The following is a 22328-nucleotide window of genomic DNA, read 5'->3' on the forward strand; positions in this document are numbered from 1 at the left end:
AACCCTTTTCTCACAAGCTAGAAACTCGTGGTATAGAAAGCATGTTTGCGTTTCTGTGTAAAGAAAAATGCAACAAGACTGTCACAGGCTTCCAGAAAATACTGTTGCAGAGAAAAAGGATTCTAAGCTTAAAAAACTCCAGCATGAAGAGAGCCTGCCCTCTAAATTATACATAGTAGAGGGATAAGACTGTCCCAGTGTAGACTGTCTGGGAAAGGAGCTAACAAATACCACTAACAGGAAGGTATAAGAAAAGAAACAAAGAAGTGGAAACAGCGTAGAAAGCCACTTCCTGAAATACTGTCTTGTACACTCCTCCCCCTCTGAGGCAAAACTCAACTTCCAGAAAAATCCAGATGGTCCCATCTGTAATGTCCCTAAAAGTGTTTACTTAAAAGGTCAGGAACTTAGCCAGGTAGTGCTGGTGTACACCTTGAGTCCCAGCAAACTCAGTCCCCTGCCTCTGTTTCCTGAGTCCAGTCTCTGGGTTCAAGGCCAGCTTGGTCTACAGAGCCAGTTCTAAAACAGCCAGGGATACACAGAGAAACAAAAAAGTAGGGGATGGTGTGGCGGGGGGTGGTGGGGGTGGTGGTGGAGGTAGCAGGGGGATGGAGGAGGGTTGGGTGTGAGTAGAGGAAGGTAGGTAGTCTGCCAGAGCCATGATAGAACCGATTCTGCAGGGACGACATATACTCCACCCAAACAACAGAACAACAGCTACTGCTGGCCTTACCCATGGCCACCGGGATGTCTGTCCAGTTCAGGGCGCATTTCTGAGTGCAGATGCCTTCCTCGTTGAGCACCACAGTCAGATCATCCTGACCCACGGCTACTTTTCCATCTGCCAGAGGGGCAACTAAGGGCTCCAGCTGCTTTCCTGTTGGGAAGAGCTCTTTGATAGACCCCTTTGCATCCACCTGCAGGAAGACATGAGGGGAGTCACCAGCAGTCCCCAGACAAAGGCATGAATGCAGCCACGGAAAATCCACATAAAACCCAAACCAGAGAAGCCATATTAATGGTATTTGTTATGACAATCTTTACCACAGTGTAATACAAGTTTTCAAAAACTGGAGAAAAGCATCTGCCTATTGATGCTAGGTGCTACAATATAGAACATCACTGCTGACCGAAATGCAAAGTGATACAGAGTTTATAGGCTAGCTTTTTATAAAGCTAACACAACATGCCATCAGAGCCAGCAAGGCCACTCCCAGCTATTGTCCAGGGAAATAAAATTTGCATTGATACAAATCACTAAGTACAAATGTTTATCCATCAGCTGACAGGTGAAGAAACAAACCCCAGTCATTTGTGTCGCAAATCCCATCATCTGTGAAAACCGCAATCGCTGGTACACAACACAGATGAGTCTCAAGAGAAGGTGCTAAGTACAGAACGGTGCTAATAGACATCTCCACTTGATACAACTGTCGATGTGATGTTCTACAAAAAACAAAACTTAGGAGACAAAGAACACAGCCTTGGTAGAGGAGGTCTGGGAGTTGGATGGGAGGCAGTTGGAAGGAATGTGGGAGGTAACAGAGTTGCTTTGAATTGCTACTGTGGAATAAGTTACATAACCCTGGATATCTGTCAAAACCCAGAATTACACAATAAAAAGAACAGAATTTAATGTATTGCAGGGTCTTAAAGCAAGATTTGCCACACTCAGAAAATGAATGCTTAAGATGGTGAAGGGGGCTGATGATGTAGCTCAGTTGTGGTGATGTTGTGTGACAGAAGCAGCCACAGGAATCACAGGGTCAGACCCCTGCCCTAGCCTGAGGAGTCACGGGGTCAGACCCCTGCTCCAGCCTTAGGAGTCATGGGGTCAGACCCCTGCCCCAGTCTTAGCAGTCATGGGGTCAGACCCCTGCCCCAGTCTTAGCAGTCATGGGGTCAGACCCCTGCTCCAGCCTTAGCAGTCATGGGGTCAGACCCCTGCCCCAGTCTTAGCAGTCACGGGGTCAGACCCCTGCCCCAGTCTTAGCAGTCATGGGGTCAGACACCTGCCCCAGTCTTAGCAGTCACGGGGTCAGACCCCTGCCCCAGCCTTAGCAGTCACGGGGTCAGACCCCTGCCCCAGCCTTAGGCCCTGTAACACCCCACAGATTCCTCTCAGCACAGTTAGTCTCTTGTCAGCTGAGAGCAGTGACTCCTTCAGGACTTTGACCGTGAATACTAGCAATAGTAAAACATCCCCAAATTAAACACAAGGAATGAAATGGCAAAGAGATAAGCAATGAAGAGCTAATGCCACGAGGAATAAGGAGGAAGGCTTCTAGAACTGCCAAGTCTGGATTATTAGATTAGGGTGAAACCAGGAACTTAGATTACTCTACGAAGTAAGAAGCATTCCATCTCTTCTACCTACAGTATGCACGTGAGAGGGGAAAAGACAGTGTTGTGCTATTCACCACTCTGTGTTAGAAAAAACAGTGATAAAGTCAATTTGTATAGTAGGATATGTTTTTAATGTGTATGGGTGTTTTGCCTGTGTCTGTGTACCATATGGGGTGCCTGGTGCCCATGGAGGTCAGAAGAAGGCATCAGATCTCCTAGAGTTAGAGTTACAGCTAGTGTTTGGTCACTGTGTGGGAGCTGGGAACTGAACCTGGGTCCCCTAGAAGAGAAGTCAGCACTCTCAACTACTGAGCCATCTCCAGCCTCCAGCAAGGTATTGTTTTGTTTTTTGCTTTTTTTTTTAAAAAGCAGGGTAGAAGCCAATATACTAAAAGGCAAAGAGTTTTTTTTTTTCTTTTTTTTTTCCTTTTTCTTTTCCTTTTGAAGTGCTGGGGAATCAAACAGAAGGTCCCACCCCTCACCTGCACAGACAATTTCTGATTTGGGTGGGGCATCTGACTGATCTGTACTTCCTCTATTTTCTTATTGATAGTGTCTGTAGCATACTTACTCAACTTCTGAAATTAGTGGGAAAACAGAAAACAAATACACTCAGAGATTTTGAATTTGAAAGTCTGAAATACTAAGCTAGCAGTAAAACTCATCTGCAATTCCTGAGCAGCTTGAGTGGTAACACACAGGGAAAGGGCATGATACTCAGACAAATGGACAAACAGCAGCAGCCCTAATGACCTATCATCAGATACTGTAGGGAATCATGCAGAGAACTGAGAGCACACACACACACACACACAGACACACACAGACACACACACACACACACACACACACACACACACACACACACACACACACACACACGGGGGGGGGAATGGGGAGTGAGCATGTACTATACAAACAAACAGAAACCCAGTTATACCCAAAGCTCTACTTAAGGAGGTCTCCCGGGGTTGGGGATTTAGCTCAGTGGTAGAGCGCTTGCCTAGGAAGCGCAAGGCCCTGGGTTCAGTCCCCAGCTCCGAAAAAAAGAACCAAAAAAAAAAAAAAAAAAAAAAAAAAAAAAAGGAGGTCTCCAGACCTGTAGTTCAGAAGCGACGACCATCTGCCAACATAAACTCATGGTCACTTGCCCAAGGCAAACGGATGAGAGAGTGGCAAGAACAGAAAGCTTTACCCTAATCAGGTAGTAGTCTCTCTTGAAGCCAACACAGATAGAATTTTCACACCATGCCATGGACTTGGGCACATCGGGTACACTAAAGTCTCCCTGAGTAAAGAGAATATGAGATGTTAAAACAAGGTGGGGTGGGATTCATGTTTTCTGTTATATTATCTCCATTCTGCAAAATACTCTATACCCATACCTGACAACAATTCTTGAAAAACTATATAAATAAAACACAAATCAGGTCTGGGCTTAGTACCAGCACTTGAGAGGCAGAGGCAGGCAGATTTCTGCGAGTTCAAGGCCAGCCTGGTCTACTTATCAAGTTCCAGGAAATCCAGAGCTACATAGAGATCCTGCCTCAAAACAGTAACAAAAGAAAACCAAATAACCAATAAACAATATTAGTCACCCAAATAAAAATATAAATCAGGGCTGGAGAGATGGCTCAGTGGTTAAGAGCACTGACTGCTATTCCAGAGGTCCTGAGTTCAAATCCCAGCAACCACATGGTGGCTCACAATCTTCTGTAATGGGATCCAATGCCCTCTTTTGGTGTGTCTGAAGACAGCGGGTGTATATATATATATATATATATGTATATATATATAAATATTATATATATGTATATATATAAATATTAAATAAATATAAAAAAAAAAATCAGCCAGGCACTGAAAAAAGTGCATCAGGAAAGGGTCCCTTAGAAGAGCTAAGATAGCGCAGCTTGCGGGAATGCTGTGGAGTGGGCAGGAGTAAGCCAGCCCCAGGACTCTGCACCAGTGTTCGCCTGGGGAGAACCTCAGGCTGGGGCTCTTCACTAGATCCAAACAGGAGGCTCCAGGCTGCTCACAGTACCAGCCCTCACCCTGTCTGCACAGCAGGCACAGTGGATGTTACCTGCAGTTCATGGAATTCTCTATCCTTCCAGAAGTACAACTGCAGCTTCTTCCTCACCGCCACACACATCCGCAACACCTCCTCACCCGTCTCAGTGTGCTGAGGAGAGACAGCCGAGCCAATGAGGATTCGATGACTCCATGGCACCGTGGCAAGCAGACTGGTGAGTCCCTGCCTCAACTTGAATGCAGATCTGCAAATACCCTGTACCTTAAAGCCCCACTGCCAAAGCTGGGTGGAGGAACACCACTCGGTCAAATACTTAGACACATCTGGTTCAAAATTACTTTTCCAGGGTTGGGGATTTAGCTCAGTGGTAGAGCGCTTGCCTAGCAAGCACAAGGCCCTGGGTTCAGTCCTCAGCTCCGAAGGGGAAAAAAAAAAAAAAAGAATACTTTTCCACATGAATATTCCCAATTCAGAAACAAAACCCAGAGGAGATTTCCCATTCTATAACTGTGCTATCTCCCTCAACAGCCTTTTCCTTAAGTGTTTCTTGCCAGTAGCTGTCCTGAGTTGTGAAAACAGACCCATTTGTAATTCTTAGGAAGAATTGGGAAAAGAAAACCCCCAAGCACAGAGCAATAAAGAGTGGAAGGGAGGGGTTGGGGATTTAGCTCAGTGGTAGAGCACTTGCCTAGCAAGTGCAAGGCCCTGGGTTCGGTCCCCAGCTCCGAAAAGAAAAAAAAAAAAAACAAAAACAAAAACAAAAAAAAAACTGAAAGAGTGGAAGGGAGCCGCCAAAAGCTAACAGTGATCCCAGCTGAGAAGAAGCTGGGGAGTTGAAAGAACAGACCGGATGATGAATTGACAGAAACAAGATGTCTTTTTTGAACAATGAAAACCCCCTAATGACAAAGACCATGGTAATCTGCTTAGAACAAGTCAATTTAATAACAAGTTCATGATACTGTTAAAGGTCTTGCTTTACTACTAATGTTTGTCTGACAACTGTCTTTCCCTCTGGCTAGTCCCCTTCTGACACACAGACATCTGACATTTTAATTAGCACATGGGGGATGCAAATCTTACATCTCCTACCTAATCTTTATTAAGATTCAAAGCAAAATACTCTCTGAAGGTGGAGGGTTTGGATGTCAGAGTCGTTCTCCCATGGAGGAGGAGGAACATGGTGATGCTGGAGTCACAGTCCGAAGTTCCCCTCAAGCACACTCACCTGGAGGTCACAGGTGAACAGTGATGCTCCTTTAGCCTTTGAAACTGTAGTGATTTGTTGAAATGTCAGTAAGTCATGGACATAAATGTTGTTTTCTGTTTGGGAGGAAGTACAATGTCACTAAGCCAGTTTCTAACACAGCCTCTAAGACAAAACCAAAAAGAAGTAACTGTGTAACCTCTACCAGGAGAGAACTGTAGGCCCTGGGTGAGGATGCACCTCCAGGTTCACTAACAACCCCAGCAGTACATCTTCTGACCCGGGGGTTCTGTCCCTTGTGACTATGCGTGCTGACTTCAGTTAAGGAGAGTTCGCTTCAGCCCTACTGCACTTGTCCTTCTTAGGTGAGGAAGTGTGTCAGCATATTTACCCAGGAAATAACTTTCTGAGCTACATACACGAGGAAGCTCCAATTAGAAACAAGAAATTCTCTCTGGATTTTGTATAAACTGTGGCAAGGATTTCTGCTTAAGCAAGACTAACAAAGTAATGCAGTGGTCTCTCATGAACCACTCAATTCTGAGACACCAGTCAGTGCCCAAATAAGGAGAGCATCAGACCCTGTATTACTCTCGTATTCATATAACCTTTGATAAAGCTTAATTTGGCATAGTAAGAGATTTAAAGCAACTAATAATACAACAATTATACCCCAACAGCACCAGCACGTGAGTGCCGTCTCTCAGAATATCTTACTGCCAGCCCTTTTTCATTTACAGTTGACCACAGGTAACCAAAATTGAGCAGAAGGACTACCAGGACATCTGAATTAGAGCTGCTTCCTATGGTGAAGACTTAGTGTGTTATTTTTTAACTGTAGACCCAGGAACTAAATACAAAGTGATTCTGCTATTTAAGCCTCTGGATTAATAGCACAGGCCTGAGATAAGGTTCTAGTCTCCAGACTCTGTGGCTGCCTTGTATAAAACTATGGCTTTGCAAGCGAGGGCTCGAACAGTTCTGGCCCCACCAGCCTCTTGCTTAATTTCAGGCCATTCTTCACCACGTGTCCTAAGTCAGGCCACAAGGAACACCTACTGCCACGTGATGGTCTGGCTTAAGTTGTTCCTTGCCAGTCAGGGAGCTTCTGCCTACTTCTCTCTTCCTGTGGAAAGTGCGTCAGTCCTTCCCACTCCTCAGATCCCACAACACTGTCGCAATCTGCATCACCATTTACTTTATAAATTTTGGCATGTTGACCACTGAATAGAGAACCTTGAAGAACAGAGCTCAGGTTCATGGCAGATGCTGTCTTTATCACCCACATGCCCTGCTGTAACTGTTTGGAAGATACCAGTTCACTGTAACCTACTGCTGAATTAGCACATGAAACAAATGTAGTCCTTTGTCTTACCTAACAAGCTGACTAGAATCTTAAACTGGGAAACCACATGGATCTGGAAAATAGAAAATCATTAGACTCAATTAAACATTTCTGGTGAGGTCTAACAAAAGCTCACTTAACAAGAAGACTACATTAGACTAAAGGGTCTGTACTGGTTTCAGACACCTGAATCATTTTTATGTATAACCAGGGTTTCTGCTATGACAGAGGATTTAGATACTTGACCATGGGCAGAGATTCCCTATATAAACTGGGTGGAGAGACAAGACTCAGAATCAAATAACATTATCAAGTTCTAGCTTTGGCTAGGGCTTCAGTATACCCCCCCCCCAATAGCTGATGCATTTGTGGGCCTGGCCCCGCTACTGATGTTAAGGGGTAAGGCCTGGTGGGATATGTAGGTCACTGGGATATGTAATTAGTCTAGTGAGTTAGTGTTCATGGATTCTTCAATTGTTTTTTAAGAGAGGTAAAGCTATAGAACACGCCAAGTCTCTTTCAGAATCATCTTTGACCTCCTGTTTGACAATTTGACCTTTCCTTGTTGCACGAGTCCTGTCATAAGGCCTTCACCATGGCTGAGATGCTGGCAGCACCATAGTCTTGAATTTCTAGAATTGTGAACTCAGTCAGTCTCTTCATCCTAAAGTAGTCTGCTCCAGTTACTGCATTACACTACTGGAAACCAGACTAACACAACAGGGCCTCACAGAAGCCAAACAATTCTTATAGCCACTTACCTGCTGGATCTTTTTGGAAAAGTTCTTATTGGACTTCTCTAGTGTTACCTCAAACCTGTTACAACCTATGGAAAACAAACAAACCCCTGTAGTCCCAAACACAGAGAAACATCTAAAACAACAATACAATGAGACATCATATGCATTCCTGATAAATCTTTAAGAACACCTGAAAGACTACAAGTCAGAGGTCTGAAACAGGCAGCTGTCTTTACTGAATACTGTAGGTGACTTTTGACCAGATTTACAGCAGCGGGTTTCAAGCACCTTTGGCATCAGCAGAAAAGAGCACACAATGTTTCCCAATGCAGCAAGGTACCTGGACTCTGTATCTTACCCTACAAGATACCTTGGCCAAGTGCTTCACAGGAAGAGGGTAAAGCGAGGTAGTCAAACATGACAGCCCAAGCCCTGAGACCCAGCACAAAGTCTATGCACCTTGAACTACCCCCAGCAGCAACACATCCTGCACCATGAGGACAGAGCAAACAGTACCATCTCCAAGCTAGAGCAGGGAAATGCATCTACACTTACTGCCACTTTCAGGTGAGGCTACATCTGCTGGAACTGTTATAAAAAAGCGGAAGACAGTCAACACCATAAAAATATAAAGCCCCGTCTTGCTGGGGGAACACACTTAGCTGCAAAAGTTACTGATTAAAATGAGAGCAATTATAATAATGACAACAACTACTACAACGAGGCAGGGACTAGATACAAAGTGCTGGGTTGATTTAATCTGTATTTTGTATCACCTCACAACTAACCCCAAAGAGCTGGTATTAGTATTGCCATATTTTCTAAGAAAAGGCCTTACTCTGTAGCGTTGGGGGTAGGGGTGGGCTAGATTTTACTACATAGCCTAGGCTGCCCTTGAATTCACCACAATCTTCCTGCCTCAGCCTCTTGAATGAAGGGATTATATAGCATGAACTGCCAAATGAGTTTTTATTTCTTCCTAATATTATTTTATTACTGGGGGCAGGAATACACATATATCATGGCAAAGGACAACTTTGTGGAGTCGGTTCTCTCCTTCTCCCCTTACACAGGTTCCAGAGATTGAACTTGGGTAATCAGCCAAGCATTTCACCCACTGGACCATCTCACTGGGTCCCTCATTGGTTGGTTTGTTTGTCTTTGAGATGGTCTCAATGATTTGTGAAACAGGGCCTTGTTATACAGTCTAGGATGGTCTGGAGTGCTTGTCCTTCTGTTTCAGCCTCCGAAGGTGTTGGGATTACAAGTATGTGGCACTATGGCAGGTTCCAACATCATATTCGAGTGGCGATGGAACAGCCAGTGTTTGACAAGCATCTGTTCTTACATGTACATAGATGGAAAAGAGCAATATTCTGTTTTTTCAAGTAACTGTATCTTCATTGTTGATAATATACCAAAACCTGATGAAGGGGGTTTCTCTGAATGGGAGCAACCTCAGACATACCAATGAACTGCTCATTCAGTTACATTAAGAGCCTCGATCTGTCTGATGCATTGGGTGGCATGATTTGAAACTTTATGCACTAACATCTGGAAAAATAGTTTCACCAAGTCACAAATTTTCCAAATAATAGCATATTCCATTCTGTAATATTTAACAACACAGGCATTACTGTCATTCCCAACCTCAAGGACAAATCTTTAAGAACAAGAAGACCTCAGGGTCTCCAGAGCTTGGCCAGGCCTGGTCTCGTGCTTCACAGAGCCAGGTGCTCACTGGCCATTCCAGTTGTGGACTGTGGAGCTTGAGGCTACTCTGTGTCAAGGGGAAGCTAGAAGATGAGCTCCCTATGTGTCTGGACATGTGTGGAGAGAGACCCTCCAGGTTCTTTCAAATGGCAGTAGATGGGAAGTTGGTTCACTCTAAGAAGAGGGGCGGTAGCAATCTGGGTATCTAGAGCAGGTTTCAGAAGCTGGTGACGGCCACTAAAGCGACCCTGGCTCAGTGCTAGAGAGCCTGAGAGCAGAACCCTGAGATCTCTTGGCCACCCCTCTTGGCAACTGCCTTGTGACAGGAAGGAGTGAAATGTCTCCCTGACATGTCTTTCCTGGATGTTCCTGCAGCTGCCTGTGGTCACGCCTCATCCGAGGCACCTCTGCCTGGAATCACCTTTGCACACCCCCCTCCTCCTGCTTTCCCTCCTCTTCCCAAATTCCCCATGTCGCCATCTGCCTCCTGTTCAGTTTTCCTTTCTCAAGCATGCAGCATGGGAAAGCCTTTGTCACAGCTTGTCAGATAAATGCTGGGTGAGTTAAAAAATAACCTAAGGTCCGAAAGGCAGCAAGCCTATGGGGTAGGCATCGGCTGGCTACAACTCTTACTTCCTGTTGAAAGCTCTAGCTTTATAACTTACGGCCAACCCTACCAGACTGCCAGCTGTGTGCCTTTGAGTGACTTCATTAAAAACAAAACAAGGGTTGGAGATTTAGCTCAGTGGTAGAGCTCTTGCCTATCAAGCGCAAGGCCCTGGGTTCGGTCCCCAGCTCCGGATAAAAAAGAAAAGAAAAAACAAAACAAAACAAAAACCCACACACAGCCAGGCACAGTGGCAAACACCTTTAATCCCAGCACTTGAGAGGCAAAGGCAGGTGGATCTCTGTGAGTTTGAGGCCAACCTGATCTACAATGTGAGTTCAGAACGGCAAGGGTTACATAGCAAGACTGTCTCAAAAACAAACAAACAAACAAAAAAGAAAACAAATGAAAAAGGAAAGCTAACAAGAAAATTTAACTCAATATCCCAAGGGGTCTGAAAATCTAGTCTTTCGGGTAAAACTTAATATACCATGAAAAAAAAAAATCAGTCAGTGCACCTCATACTTCAACAGCATACATACATTTTCCCGAGACAGCCATGGGCCTGCATACCTGAAACTAACTATGTAGTCCAGGCTAGTCTTGAATTTGCAGCAATCCTCCTGCCTCAGCTTTCTACATGCTGCAATTAGAGGCATGAAGTCACCACACCTGGCTTGAAAGACTGTTTCACTCTTAACCTAAGTTACGAAGGGAATAGGGAGTAGCTTGAAAACGATGTACTTGCTGGGGCTGGAGAGATGGTCCATGGTCCAGAGCACTTGCTACTCTTACAGGGGGCGTGAGTTTACTTCCCAGCATCCATGTCTGCCAGCTGACAACCTATAACTCCAGCTCTAGGAGATCGGGTATGTATGTATGTATACATAATCACAGATAGACATGAAGACATCACACTCATGCACGCACACACGCACGCACGCACACATGCACGTGCATGGTTGACAGGGCTGCATGGCACATGTTGCAGTCAGGCGCTCTCCAGTCTCCCTGACGTCTAGTTTCCTTAAGAAGAGTACAGACATAAAACCAGGAAAGGGATAGTCTTTGACAGAATATATTTCAAATACTTTAGTTATTATTCTACATTATTAGTGACAAAGTTCTTCCGTTCTGAAAGTCTTCTCGAGCCTACTATTGCTTTATGGCTTTATGCCCTTTCCTAGTCACCCCTTTATGGCCAAGAATCTGTTTTCACACCCGCACACTAGCTAACTAGTAAAGCTAACTAGTTGAGCATTCCTTCACATCACAAACCAGCTGTTGCTCAGTGTGACACTCACCAACATCCTTCCGAATCCTGTAGAGAAGAAGATGCCCTTGCTTGGTTCCAACAAGAAGCCATTCCTCTAGAAAAGAGCCCAAAGGAAGGGGATTAGTTTTTGTTAAAACCCTCTGTCTTTAACTCGGGTATCTGAGGAGGATGGATCTGTAACTCGGCAGCAGAGCACCTCCTAGTGTGAGACATGAAAACCCTGGGTTAAAGTCTCAGAGTGGGGGTAGGGTGGGGGGGCAACAAAGGTAGGGGGGGAGGAGGAGGAGGAGGAAGTCAGAAAATGAAACAAAGAAGAAACACTATTTTGCCGGACATGGTATTTGTATGTACAACCCTAGCAATGGGACCACTAAGGCAGGAGGACTTCAGTGAGTTTAAACCAGCCTAGGCTGCCAAGCAAGGCTATTTTAGGCTAGAGACATTGGCAGATAGGAAATGTCCTTGGCTCCATTGTTTAAAATTAAGTTTAGGGGGACAAGGGGAAGGGGGTATAGTTTGTCCTTTACAACTTGGTGGGTTCTTCTCTCTTCCACCTTTTTCTACCCTTTTTCTTCCATCCTTTCAACCCACTAACACTAGACAGGAGAGAAAAAGGATAGAAAGGAGGTGACATTATTGATAGATTACTTCCTGCTAATTGGGGGCATCCTGCTGATTGGGGCACTGGGTTCCCTGAGGCAAGTGTGATCTTTGCCTTCAGGATAACTAGTGTCTTCTGTTTTCTTCCTTGCTTGCACTGAGACAGACAGCAACCAACCACCAAACAATAATTCACCCTGCCTCTTGGGGCCCTACCATTTATACACCCTCTGAAAAATCCCCAGAATTCCAGGGGCCCTACCATTTATACACCCTCTGAAAAGTCCCCAGAATTCCAAACGTTACACAATTGTAGGACCAAAGGCAAAATCACACCCCTGCACAAGGCAAATCATACAGTGGATACCCTGAAGCAACTCCATTACCACACACCTGGGGTTAAAACAAAAACATATCCCCATATTTCTGTGTTTTGTTTTTTAAAGAAACCAAAACCCCAAAATTGTCTCTGTTAGGGTCATGCTATTGGACATCCCAATGCTAAAAGGGCAGTTGGACTATAGAACTGGGATTCAGGGAGCCCATCAGTGTCCTCATGTCTGTTGCCCAGAAGAGAGATGGATTATACCCGTTTTCCAGCTTAAATTCTGTCTGGTCCGTCATGTTCTGATCCCTAGATGAACTCGCCAGGTAAGAGACCAACACACTCAAAAGGGGCAATGGCTAGAAGCGGCAATAATTGCTAATTATCTAAAGCCTGAAAGTAAACAATCTTCCTGTACTCCAACAGAGCCTTAGTAACCTAGGAGATGGCGTTTCCTCTGTTTGGTGAGGGGTCAAAGCAGGACAAAAGCTCCTTATCACTTCAAAGCTGTTCTTGAGAAGCTGAGCTACTGGACTCTTTCCTCTGACAATATGGAGTCAATGAGTCTCTCTCAGAGGAGCAGAGTCAAGGGTTGTGGCAAGCTAAGGCAAGCATGTGGCAAGCAGCTACATTCACATCGCTTGGATGTGTGTCTTAGACTCAACTGAATACCTGCCCTGCATGTTGAAGTCTGGCATCATGTACCCGGTGTCATAACCTGTCCTCATGCTTTTGTTCCCCACAGTGTTCTGGGTACACAGATGCCATCTCTCATTCATCCTTGCATTCCTGTCTGTGGCGGAGACAATGGTACAGGTAGGTATCTAATACACATTTGATGAAACAAGAAAGAAATGAATCCCATGTACTATTTTCTATGGAGAGCCACTTTCCTGCAGGAAATGAAGTTTTCTTGAGACGTCTGTAGGAAACTGTGTTCTATTCTCTCCCTAATCAGAAGGACCGCATCCATTTACAGCGGGGGTACTATTTTACAGAGGTTAGGGGCTGCTCAAAGAGGAGGAGCACAGAGTAAAACAAAGATCTGAATCCCTCTGAGGAGTCCACACAGGACCTGCAAGGATGGCTGGATAGTGCTATCAATAGGTGTTCAGCACACTGCTCACTATCAGCATTTCCACGCAGTCCACCACGGTACCTTACTCAGTGTAAACTCTATGTAAAGATTCTGAACTTTACCTTTGTATGGGCCCTTGATATCAAGGTAATGTTCATTAATAGAAAAGACTGAATTATTTTTACTTAGCCTTTGGGGGTTGTTATGGGTAATAACAATTCGTGGAAAAGCACTCAATGTAGCCCGAGAGCCAAGATTTACATTCTTGAACTCCAGAACACACGAAGGATGCTGACCTTGTTTTCTGCATTAGTCTATCCCAAGAAAAGGTATACAAGGTCGTATGGATTAGGTTTCACAGCAGTCTGTTATGATGCTCTTCCATTTCAGTCAGGTAACTTGGGCTCCTCACAACATACGGCAGTCAATCACTTAGAGTGAGTGAGTGTGTGAGCTATCTACTGAAAGGAAAAATAAACTAAGTAAACACTAAATGTTCTGAAGCATACGGTACTAACGTGTCTTTCGCCTAGAGAACACCACAACCATTTAACAAGTTGAAGCCCCTGGTAGGCTTTGCCCTTTCCACTCAAGACTTCTTGGGAATCAAAATGGGCCCCAATAGGGCACAAATAATAATAAAGCGACCTTAGCTTCCAACTGCACAGCGCACAAGAGAGAAACGAACGTTCACAAATGGACTGTCCTTCCTTGCGATCGCGCAAGCCACCCCGGGTGGACAGTCCTATCACGTCCGCCCTCTCTGACAACCTGCGTCCGGAGCCCACCCACACTGTCAGACGCCTTGCCACTCTCCAGCTTGGCGCGAGGGGTCACCGCCTCCCTGGCCCGAGGCCCCGCGGCTCACCCCAGGCAGCCAGGCAGTCAATCTGCAGTGGAAGCTTCTCCAGGATCGGCACCGGCTCAAAAGCGTCATGCATGGCTGCGGGAGCTTCGCCGCTGCCGTCCCGCCCCTGCTACTGGGAGGAGCCTGCTGACCAAGAAAACAGGGAAGACCCGGATCCCACCAGGGACCCCGCTTACAGGGCCTTCAGCAACACCTCCATCCTTGCCGCCGGACTTCCTGCTGCCTTAAGCCCGCCCCTTCCGCCGCAGAAGCTCCGCCCCTCCACCCCGAGTTTCCATCCATGCAAACTGCCCAGAGTCTCTCGGTGTTTGTGGTAGGAGGGAAACAGATCTTAATCTTAGGGTCGTCCTAGGCAGTCAACTTAGTGAAGATCTTGCGCCGAGTAGGAATTTAGCTCACTGGGTTGGGTGCCAGGAGAGGTGGCACACTCCAGATATTCCAGCACTCAGGAGGTTCAGTTATCTTCAGTCACTTGGCGAGTTCAAAGCCAGCCTAGGATACATGGGGTCCTGTCTCAAACAAAAACCAGCCCACCCAAACGCGGAAGAAAAAGGAGCCTCTGCCTTGGTGTCAGTCTTGGGTTGGAAATATGTCATTTAGGAAATTTGGTGACTTTTCTTTTTCTTCTGGAAATGGATTGTTGCAGGCCTTACTTTCATACTCTGCTAAACCTTTTTCAGAGTAAGACCTATTACATTTGTGAACATCTAGCAAGTCTGACACACTAACCAGTCAGTAGATTGCTTCAGCATCATCACTACATTTCAGCTAGTTCTTAGTTGTACCTTAGGTTTACATTGTTAAAGCCGTAGACCAATGTGGTTCTCTCCTAGTGCCTAGACAAGAAACTTGAAAAATGCAGCCTCAAGCCTCATTACAACTTTATGCACACTTTGGAGAATAGTATGAACTCAAGGTGAGTTCATACAGTTGAATACAAAAATCATTATAGACTAGTGTTTCTTAGCCCCAGCATAATCCTCTAGGGACTGCATACAGGACTGTATTATGTATGCACTGGAGGAGGCTTGGAAGCAACCTCAGAATCTACCAGCAAGATAAGATTCTAGAGCAGCTTGCCCAAAGATTGGATACATGGATGAAAATGTCTTCTTGTTTGGTAAACACTTCTGGTGAGCCACTGTTACTGACCAACGTTTCAGGCTAGAGGTCAGATGTCTTCCTCAGTTGGTTTCCACGTTATAATTTGTGAGAAAGGGTCTGTGTTTTTGTTTGCTCTTGCTTTTGAGACACATCTGCCTGTTTTACAGTTAGTGTCTCCAGTCTCAGTGCAAGGGCACCAGCTTTGTCACATGGTGGCCATGGATCCAAACCCAGATCCTCATGCTTGTGTGGTAAGCACTTCACCGACTGAGTCGTCCTATCCTCCTGGGCCAGTGCTTCTTAATGTACTTATGAGTCACCTGGACACATTACTAAAATGTGCATTGACTCAAGAGAACCAGAACAAGATCCTTAACTGAGCACTGTGAATAAACTTCTGGTATGCTGATACTACTGATCCTTGAGATCACATTGCAAGTAGCAGAGTTCAAATCATGCCGAGCCTTTTGACACATTGGACACAATGTAGTCATGTAGAGTTTACTTGAGAAATACAAAGTTGAGTTACAAAAATAAATGAGTCTTCTGTTTAAGAAAGCTTAAAATTTTGTGTTGAATGGCACTCACACCTATCCTTGCTTCCATGCATCTAGCCACAGGCTCTATATGCCCGAGAGTTCATTCACTAACCTTTGGGAGAGATTTGAAATTGGCGATCATAGTTGTAGTAACTGGATTCTCCCATACTGTCTTAGGTTCTAATAATCATTTTAGGAAAGCAAGTGACATAGCTCTTTATTCTCATGGGTCCTTAATGCTTGAGGGCAACTTTATTCCACTTGGGAGAATTAAAAACCCACCCAACTTAAGCTGCACACATGACCTATAGTAAAGTATTCAGTTATGGCATAAACTTAGGCATTTGAGTTTAATGCAAAATTCTAAAAGGATGGGTATGCTATGACATCCAGAGAACTGGGTCCTGGAAATTTTACTTTTTATACAGGATCAGTTTTTTTCATATGTAAGGAGCACTGTTTGTCCTATCTTTATCAGCTAATGTTCAGATAATCAAATAGAAGTAAATTGTCAAATGGTTAGACACACAATTTCTAATTAAAAGTCTTTTCTTGAAATGTTAGAATGCCAACTATCATGTTATGAAACAGTCTAATACTTTGAGTTCAAGATACAAGGACCAAGACCAATATTAAATTCCAAGAAAGGAATAGATCAACACCACCCAATCAAATTACCTTCTATGTCCTTCAGTCACATTATGTAACCAATCCTAATAACATAATGTCAGACCCAAGGCTATAAACTATGTGTTAGATTTCTGCTTTTTACATAGCAGATTTCTTTTTCCTAAGTCTCCAATCAGCATCAAAGCACTCTAAAAACCACAGGACCCACTACCCTGCTGCATTGTAATAATTATTCCATCTGCTAAGTTTTACCTGCGACAGCGCACACGATGCCACCAGCCACTGATAATGAATTACTTTCAGAATATACCTCATTTCCCTAATGTAGATTTCAAAAAAGCCACCATAGCAAAAAGCTGTAGAGAAGTGTTCCCTAAATGCTATTAACATTTTACTATGGTGTGCTGGTTAGCTTTTTATCAACCTGACACAAGCTGTGTCTCTATCTGATTAGACTGTAGGCAAGTCTTTGGGGGCATTTTCCTGACTAATAATGATGTGGGAAGCCCAACCTCCTGGCACTCCTGGGCAGGCTGTTCTGGGCAGTGTTTCTCCATAGCCTCTGCTTTAGCCCCTGCCTTGGCTGTTCTCAATGATGGATTATGATAGGACCTGAAACAAACCCTTTCCTTTTCTGCTTTTGGAACAAACAGTAGGAGTTATTTTAAATTGTGGTCACATGTTTCAACAGAAAATAAGATAATCTGGATTAAAAGCCATAGAAAGAAATGTCTCTATTGGAGTCTGAAAGACGGGTGTGCAGAGAAAATTTGAAATAAACAAGAAAGACACCAGTTTTGTTAAAATTTTTATATTAAAAAGTGGCATGAACTTTTCATGTAGAACAAAAATTTAGGGAAGGCAAAACTGGATAAAACCATTAAAACTGAAATACAGTGCTTCAAGTGAATCCCATCACCTGGTGATGCTATAAGCAGTCTCTAAGCCAACACCAGATACTAGAACCACCAATCTTAAAAAAAAAAACAAAACAAAAAAACAAAGAAAGCAGCAGTCTAGGGCCTCCAAAGCACTTCATGCAAGAATAACTGCTTGTAAAGCAACGGGACCTGCTCCTTCTCTAAGCTCCCCCTTCTGAAGCAGGATAACCCCTTTTGCAGGGTAAGTAATCACAGCACTGAAACAGAGTGCCTCTCGGCATCTAGTGTAATCCCAAAGAATGGCATGAAGGCAAACCAAGCATTGCCTGCGACTGCAATGCTGCCCTTGGAGGCTGACTAAAATGGAGTTAAAAGTTTTAAAGTGTGCACCACATTGCCAGCAATGGGATGTGTCATAATATCAGATGTCAGAAGAGTTAAGCTAATATTTCTCTTTAAAGCACATCTGAAATAGAAAAATCTTTAATATACACCATTTGTAAACAAAATTGCACTTGATTTTGAATCACATGTAACTTTCTCTCCCCCTCCCCCACCCCCCTTTTTGGTCACTGATAGATCTATGGTTCCTTAACTCAAAAGGGCCTATTTCCCTCAAACTACTTCTGCAAGATGTAATCTTGACTTCCCAGGAAACTCAAAAATAAAGGATAATTTCTCCATTACCAATACAACTTCCTAAATAAATAAAACCACAGGCAGTTGCTCCTAGAGATGACAAACTATGGTGTAAATGACACAGTCCTTTTATAAACTTTAAACTTCCTAGTCTGACAGATTAAACAACAGAATAAAAGTTCAGGGACAACATATAGCTTGCAAAAACAGCCATGATGGGGTTTGGGAGGGAAGGGTGCCAATGATGTAAAGAAGCCTGTAGATTTTTCTCATCCTATGAATGTGTTTTCAGTAAGCTGTTCTTCTTGGCTGACACCTCTCCCCAGCTCCCAAGCACAAAGATCAAGGAACAGAGCAAGATGCCATTGCCTCCTTTAATTCCCATGGAGCAGTGCAGTGCAGAGGACTGACACTCGAGCCGTCTCCTCCCGGTACGGCCATCTTCAATGGCAGCTTCCTACTGTTTACTCCATCTTCGACCTTTCAAAGTGTGTGATCATTCGTTCCTGAGGAGGAGGGAAAGATTCATTCTAAGTAAATAACTTAAGATGGCCTAAATTCCAAATAAATTCTATATAAATGGCTCAAACAAATCTTTTCACAACTACCTTTCTATACTAATTGTTACATAGATATACTTATCTATGATAATTCAGAAACATTACAAGCCCCATCTGAGATTAAATGACTCAACTATAACTCAGAAGAAAATTCAACATGTATATAGGTTTTTAGTGTGTAATACAATATTGTTAAACACAAGCACAGTGTTGTACAGTAGATGTGTGGGAATCCTATTTTAACTAAACGCTGGCATATGAGTCGGTGTACCTTCTGGCCCTCTGGCCAGGTACATGCACATGATGGTACATGGCCTTCAGGCCATGCACATGATGTACTTATTATATATGCAGAAAAACACTTATATGCATAGAATAATACAAAAATAAAAAGGTGCAGATTCAATGAGAGACTTTGTTTCAAAAAATAAGGTGAACACACACAGAGGAAGGTAACAAAATAGACCTGCTGGTCTACACACACACACACACACACACACACACACACACACACACACACACACACACACACACACACACAAGGACTGCACAATAAAATAAAATGGCTAAAATGGCAAGGTTTCAGGCAAAGTAGTGCACATCTTTAATCCCAGCACTTGGAGGGCAGAGACAGGTGGATCTGGTCTATAAAGTAAGTTCCAGGACAGCCAAGGCTATACAGAGAAACCCTGTCTTGGAAAAGAAAAACAAACAAAAATTGTAAGGATGCTGAATTTTGTGTTTCCTACCACATAAAGGGGATTGTGGTAGCCATTATGGTTACCTGCAGTTTTTTCCACAAAGGCAAATGTTGAAGGGTGAAATCAATGCCCCAAAGCACAGTAATAACCATGTATGCCATAGGTGGTGTCCTATGGAACATAGTACAGCTGGAGAGCAGAGGCCAAGGGAGGCCACTGACAGCAAACAGAAAGCAGAGGAAGACCTCAAGAAAGATACAGGAATCTTAAGAATGAAACCTGGAAACCAAAGTGTTGAGTGGAGCAATTCAGACTGGAAAGGTAGAGTTTTCACTGTTTCAATGGACAGAACAGCTAAAGAATTTGACATTTTTATAGTGCAGTACAGCAGGCCAGTGAGAAATCAACAAATTGTTTTGGAGTCAGTTTAACACAGTGAGTCAAAATCTGGTGAGATGTTCCTAAAACACTTTGTTACAATGATCAGAACACCCTAACATTCAAAAAATGAATGTAGTTAGTTCCATAAGCCTAGGCCACAATAAGACCACGAAAGTGCTTCTCAATGGACTATATGAAGCCACAGTAAGACTAAAACCTTCAGCTGGAGAGAAGGTTCAGCAGGAGAACAAGCAGTTCTTTCAGGAGACCTGATTCAGTCCCCAGCACCCACGTGCTGACCAACAACCTCCTGTAGCTGCAGTTCTAGGGGATCCAATGTCTTCCTCTGCACTCTGAGGCACCAGACATGCAAGTGGTGCAGACACACATGCAGCAGAAACACCCACGCACAGAAAATAAAATTTAAAAGACAAAATTTAAAGGGAAAAAAAAGATTTAAAATCAGCATAGATATTAGAGATACTAATCATATATAACATCATTTGTTCTGATCTACTATACTCCTTTCTCAACACTATTCCCAGTTTGCCAAGATGAGAGTAGGATAAAGTTAAATTTCTTAAAGACAAAAGAACTACAAAGTAGAGTTCAGCGTCTGTTAGCCAGCTTTGTTTGTTTGTTTTTCAAGACAAGGGTTCTCTGTGTAGCCCTGGCTGTCTCAGACTCACACTATAGACCAAGCTGGCCCTGAACTCAGAGATCTGTCTGCCTCTGTCTGAGTGCTGGGATTAATGGTAAGCATCACCATACCTGGCTTGTTACTCAACTTTTAAATGAAAAATATTCAGAAGTCTGACCACGTAACACAGGAAAAGGGACTATGTACACACAGAAATATAGAAGGAATCTTTGAATGCCCATTCCTATCTTTTTCAGCCAAACCAGTCCATACATCAGTACACAGATAGGATATTTCGTCAATGGAGAACTCATGCGTGGCTATTTAGCTACCAGATCAACTGAGATAAAGTCCATGATTTGATCACTAACCTCATCTGAGTCCAGCAAGGCCGGAAGTGCTCTGCAGAGAAACATAATATTAAATAAGGTCACAAACTTTTCGTGAAGGACACTAGAATAACTAATAAAACTTAAAAGCTTTTTTTTTTTTTTTACAACTTAGCTAAGATTTGTACCTCTTTTAAGATAAAAGCAAATAAAAATAATCAGAATTATTCAAGTTATAAAGAAAGAATAAAACATATTCTACAGAGTGGCAGGGTCAATGTCTCATTAACATTATAACTCCAAGAAGAAATTTAGAAATTTAAAAAGAACTAGCCTATGGATTTTAGGCTGACCTAGAGCTAAATCTTTCTTTTTTTTTTTTTTTGGTTCTTTTTTTCGGAGCTGGGGACCGAACCCAGGGCCTTGCGCTTCCTAGGCAAGCGCTCTACCACTGAGCTAAATCCCCAGCCCCGAGCTAAATCTTTCTAAATAGAAATATCATTCAAATGAGTAGTCCCAATTATTTTTGTTTTTGTGTTACTCCTAATATATAAAGCATTCCTTGATATTCTATATTCTCACTAGATTTCTCCTCAGTTTACCTACTGAAAACAATAATAAAGTAACACTAATACTGAAATATGATTCTTAAGGTAATAATTCAAAAACTTACACATCAGTCACGGAAGAAGGAACATTTTCTTCTACCCACTTCAAATCATCTTCCTGCTGAGAACATATAAATACCAGTTATTACTAAAACATTCCAATAGATAACATATCTCAAGAATAGATCTGAATTCATTAGACCTTTATTTTCTTAGCAAACTTTTGTTATCCTACATAGCAAACATATATAACAAATGAGGCTGATAGGAAATTCTATTAAACTCTTTTCTTCAAATACCTTTGACTAACATCTCCCTAGTATCCCATTAGTGTTAATTTATAAATGTTACAGTTTTCTCTTAACTTGGCTAGTTCCCAAATAATCGAGACTGGACTGTTTTATTTATTTAACAGCTTTATGGCACAACTGACCAGTATTAATCTATTTGAATCCTCTAACCAAATCTAGCTCTCTTCCAGCCTCAATTCCCGAGATAACTTGCATTCTATAGCTTTCTCTGTTCCCTAGATCATTTCCCCTCCCTTCCTCTCATTCATTGGCTGATCAGCTCTTTATTGACCAATCAGGGAATAATTGGAAAGCAATGTTTACACAACATTGAGATAGAAGATTATCAGAATAAGGACTGCAACCAGATATGGGGGCACAGAACTCAACATTTGAATAACACAAGAATGATTTTTACATAGTGCACAGTAACATTGTGCCTACAAATCCCTGTTCCAACTACCACTCAGTCTTTTCCTGTAACTTCAACATTATTACTTCACAAATTGTTTTTCTGGGCTTTGGCTTATTTAACAAACTGTGTTCTAGTTCACCAGTTCCTTAGAGTGTCAGGATTTCCTTCTATTTTAAGAATAAATGGTATTTGACTGGGCATTTACACACTTAATTAAGTGATCCACTGAATGAAACATGTTTGTTCTTAAGACAGTGTTTCTCTGTGTAGCCCTGGTTGGCTGGCCTTGAACTCAGAGATCTGCCTGCCTCTCACTGGGTGCTGGGATTAAGGCACAAGCATACAGCAGGTTCAGTGAGTGAATCTTAACTGATTCACTCTTGAGGCTGCAACAACTAGCCTGGAAACACAGGCATCCTTTCAGCACAGACCTATGACTGCATGGCCAAAAGCAGGATTACGAGGTCACAG

At 43.2% G+C, this 22328-nt stretch overlaps 2 protein-coding genes across 10 annotated transcripts in view; both read right to left on the minus strand.

Moving 5' to 3' along the window:
- The window catches only part of Vps39 (VPS39 subunit of HOPS complex), a 37583-nt gene extending 23206 nt beyond the window's left edge, over positions 1–14377 (minus strand). Inside the window, exons 1-9 of one of the 3 annotated variants that reach the window (XM_006234782.5) lie at positions 14141–14377; positions 11298–11363; positions 8229–8261; positions 7695–7759; positions 6964–7006; positions 5610–5704; positions 4433–4531; positions 3542–3634; positions 734–917 (exon numbers count right to left, since the gene is read on the minus strand). In XM_006234782.5, coding sequence (XP_006234844.1) covers positions 734–917; positions 3542–3634; positions 4433–4531; positions 5610–5704; positions 6964–7006; positions 7695–7759; positions 8229–8261; positions 11298–11363; positions 14141–14213 — 751 coding nt within the window. In that variant the 5' untranslated portion in view covers positions 14214–14377. The remainder of the gene's footprint in view (positions 1–733; positions 918–3541; positions 3635–4432; positions 4532–5609; positions 5705–6963; positions 7007–7694; positions 7760–8228; positions 8262–11297; positions 11364–14140) is intronic. The other 2 variants (NM_001012186.2, XM_039105457.2) reach the window with 2 other exon arrangements.
- A 2831-nt stretch (positions 14378–17208) lies between these two features.
- Tmem87a (transmembrane protein 87A) overlaps positions 17209–22328 on the minus strand; it is a 45825-nt gene continuing 40705 nt past the window's right edge. For 5 of the 7 annotated variants that reach the window (NM_001427730.1, XM_063284279.1, XM_063284278.1 and 2 more), the window contains 3 exons: positions 21218–21273; positions 20587–20617; positions 17209–18439 (listed from right to left, as the gene is read on the minus strand). In NM_001427730.1, coding sequence (NP_001414659.1) covers positions 18398–18439; positions 20587–20617; positions 21218–21273 — 129 coding nt within the window. In that variant the 3' untranslated portion in view covers positions 17209–18397. The remainder of the gene's footprint in view (positions 18440–20586; positions 20618–21217; positions 21274–22328) is intronic. The other 2 variants (XM_063284283.1, XM_063284280.1) reach the window with 1 other exon arrangement.

Source organism: Rattus norvegicus, chromosome 3 (assembly GCF_036323735.1).
Source record: "Rattus norvegicus strain BN/NHsdMcwi chromosome 3, GRCr8, whole genome shotgun sequence".
Taxonomy (NCBI): Eukaryota; Metazoa; Chordata; class Mammalia; order Rodentia; family Muridae; genus Rattus; species Rattus norvegicus.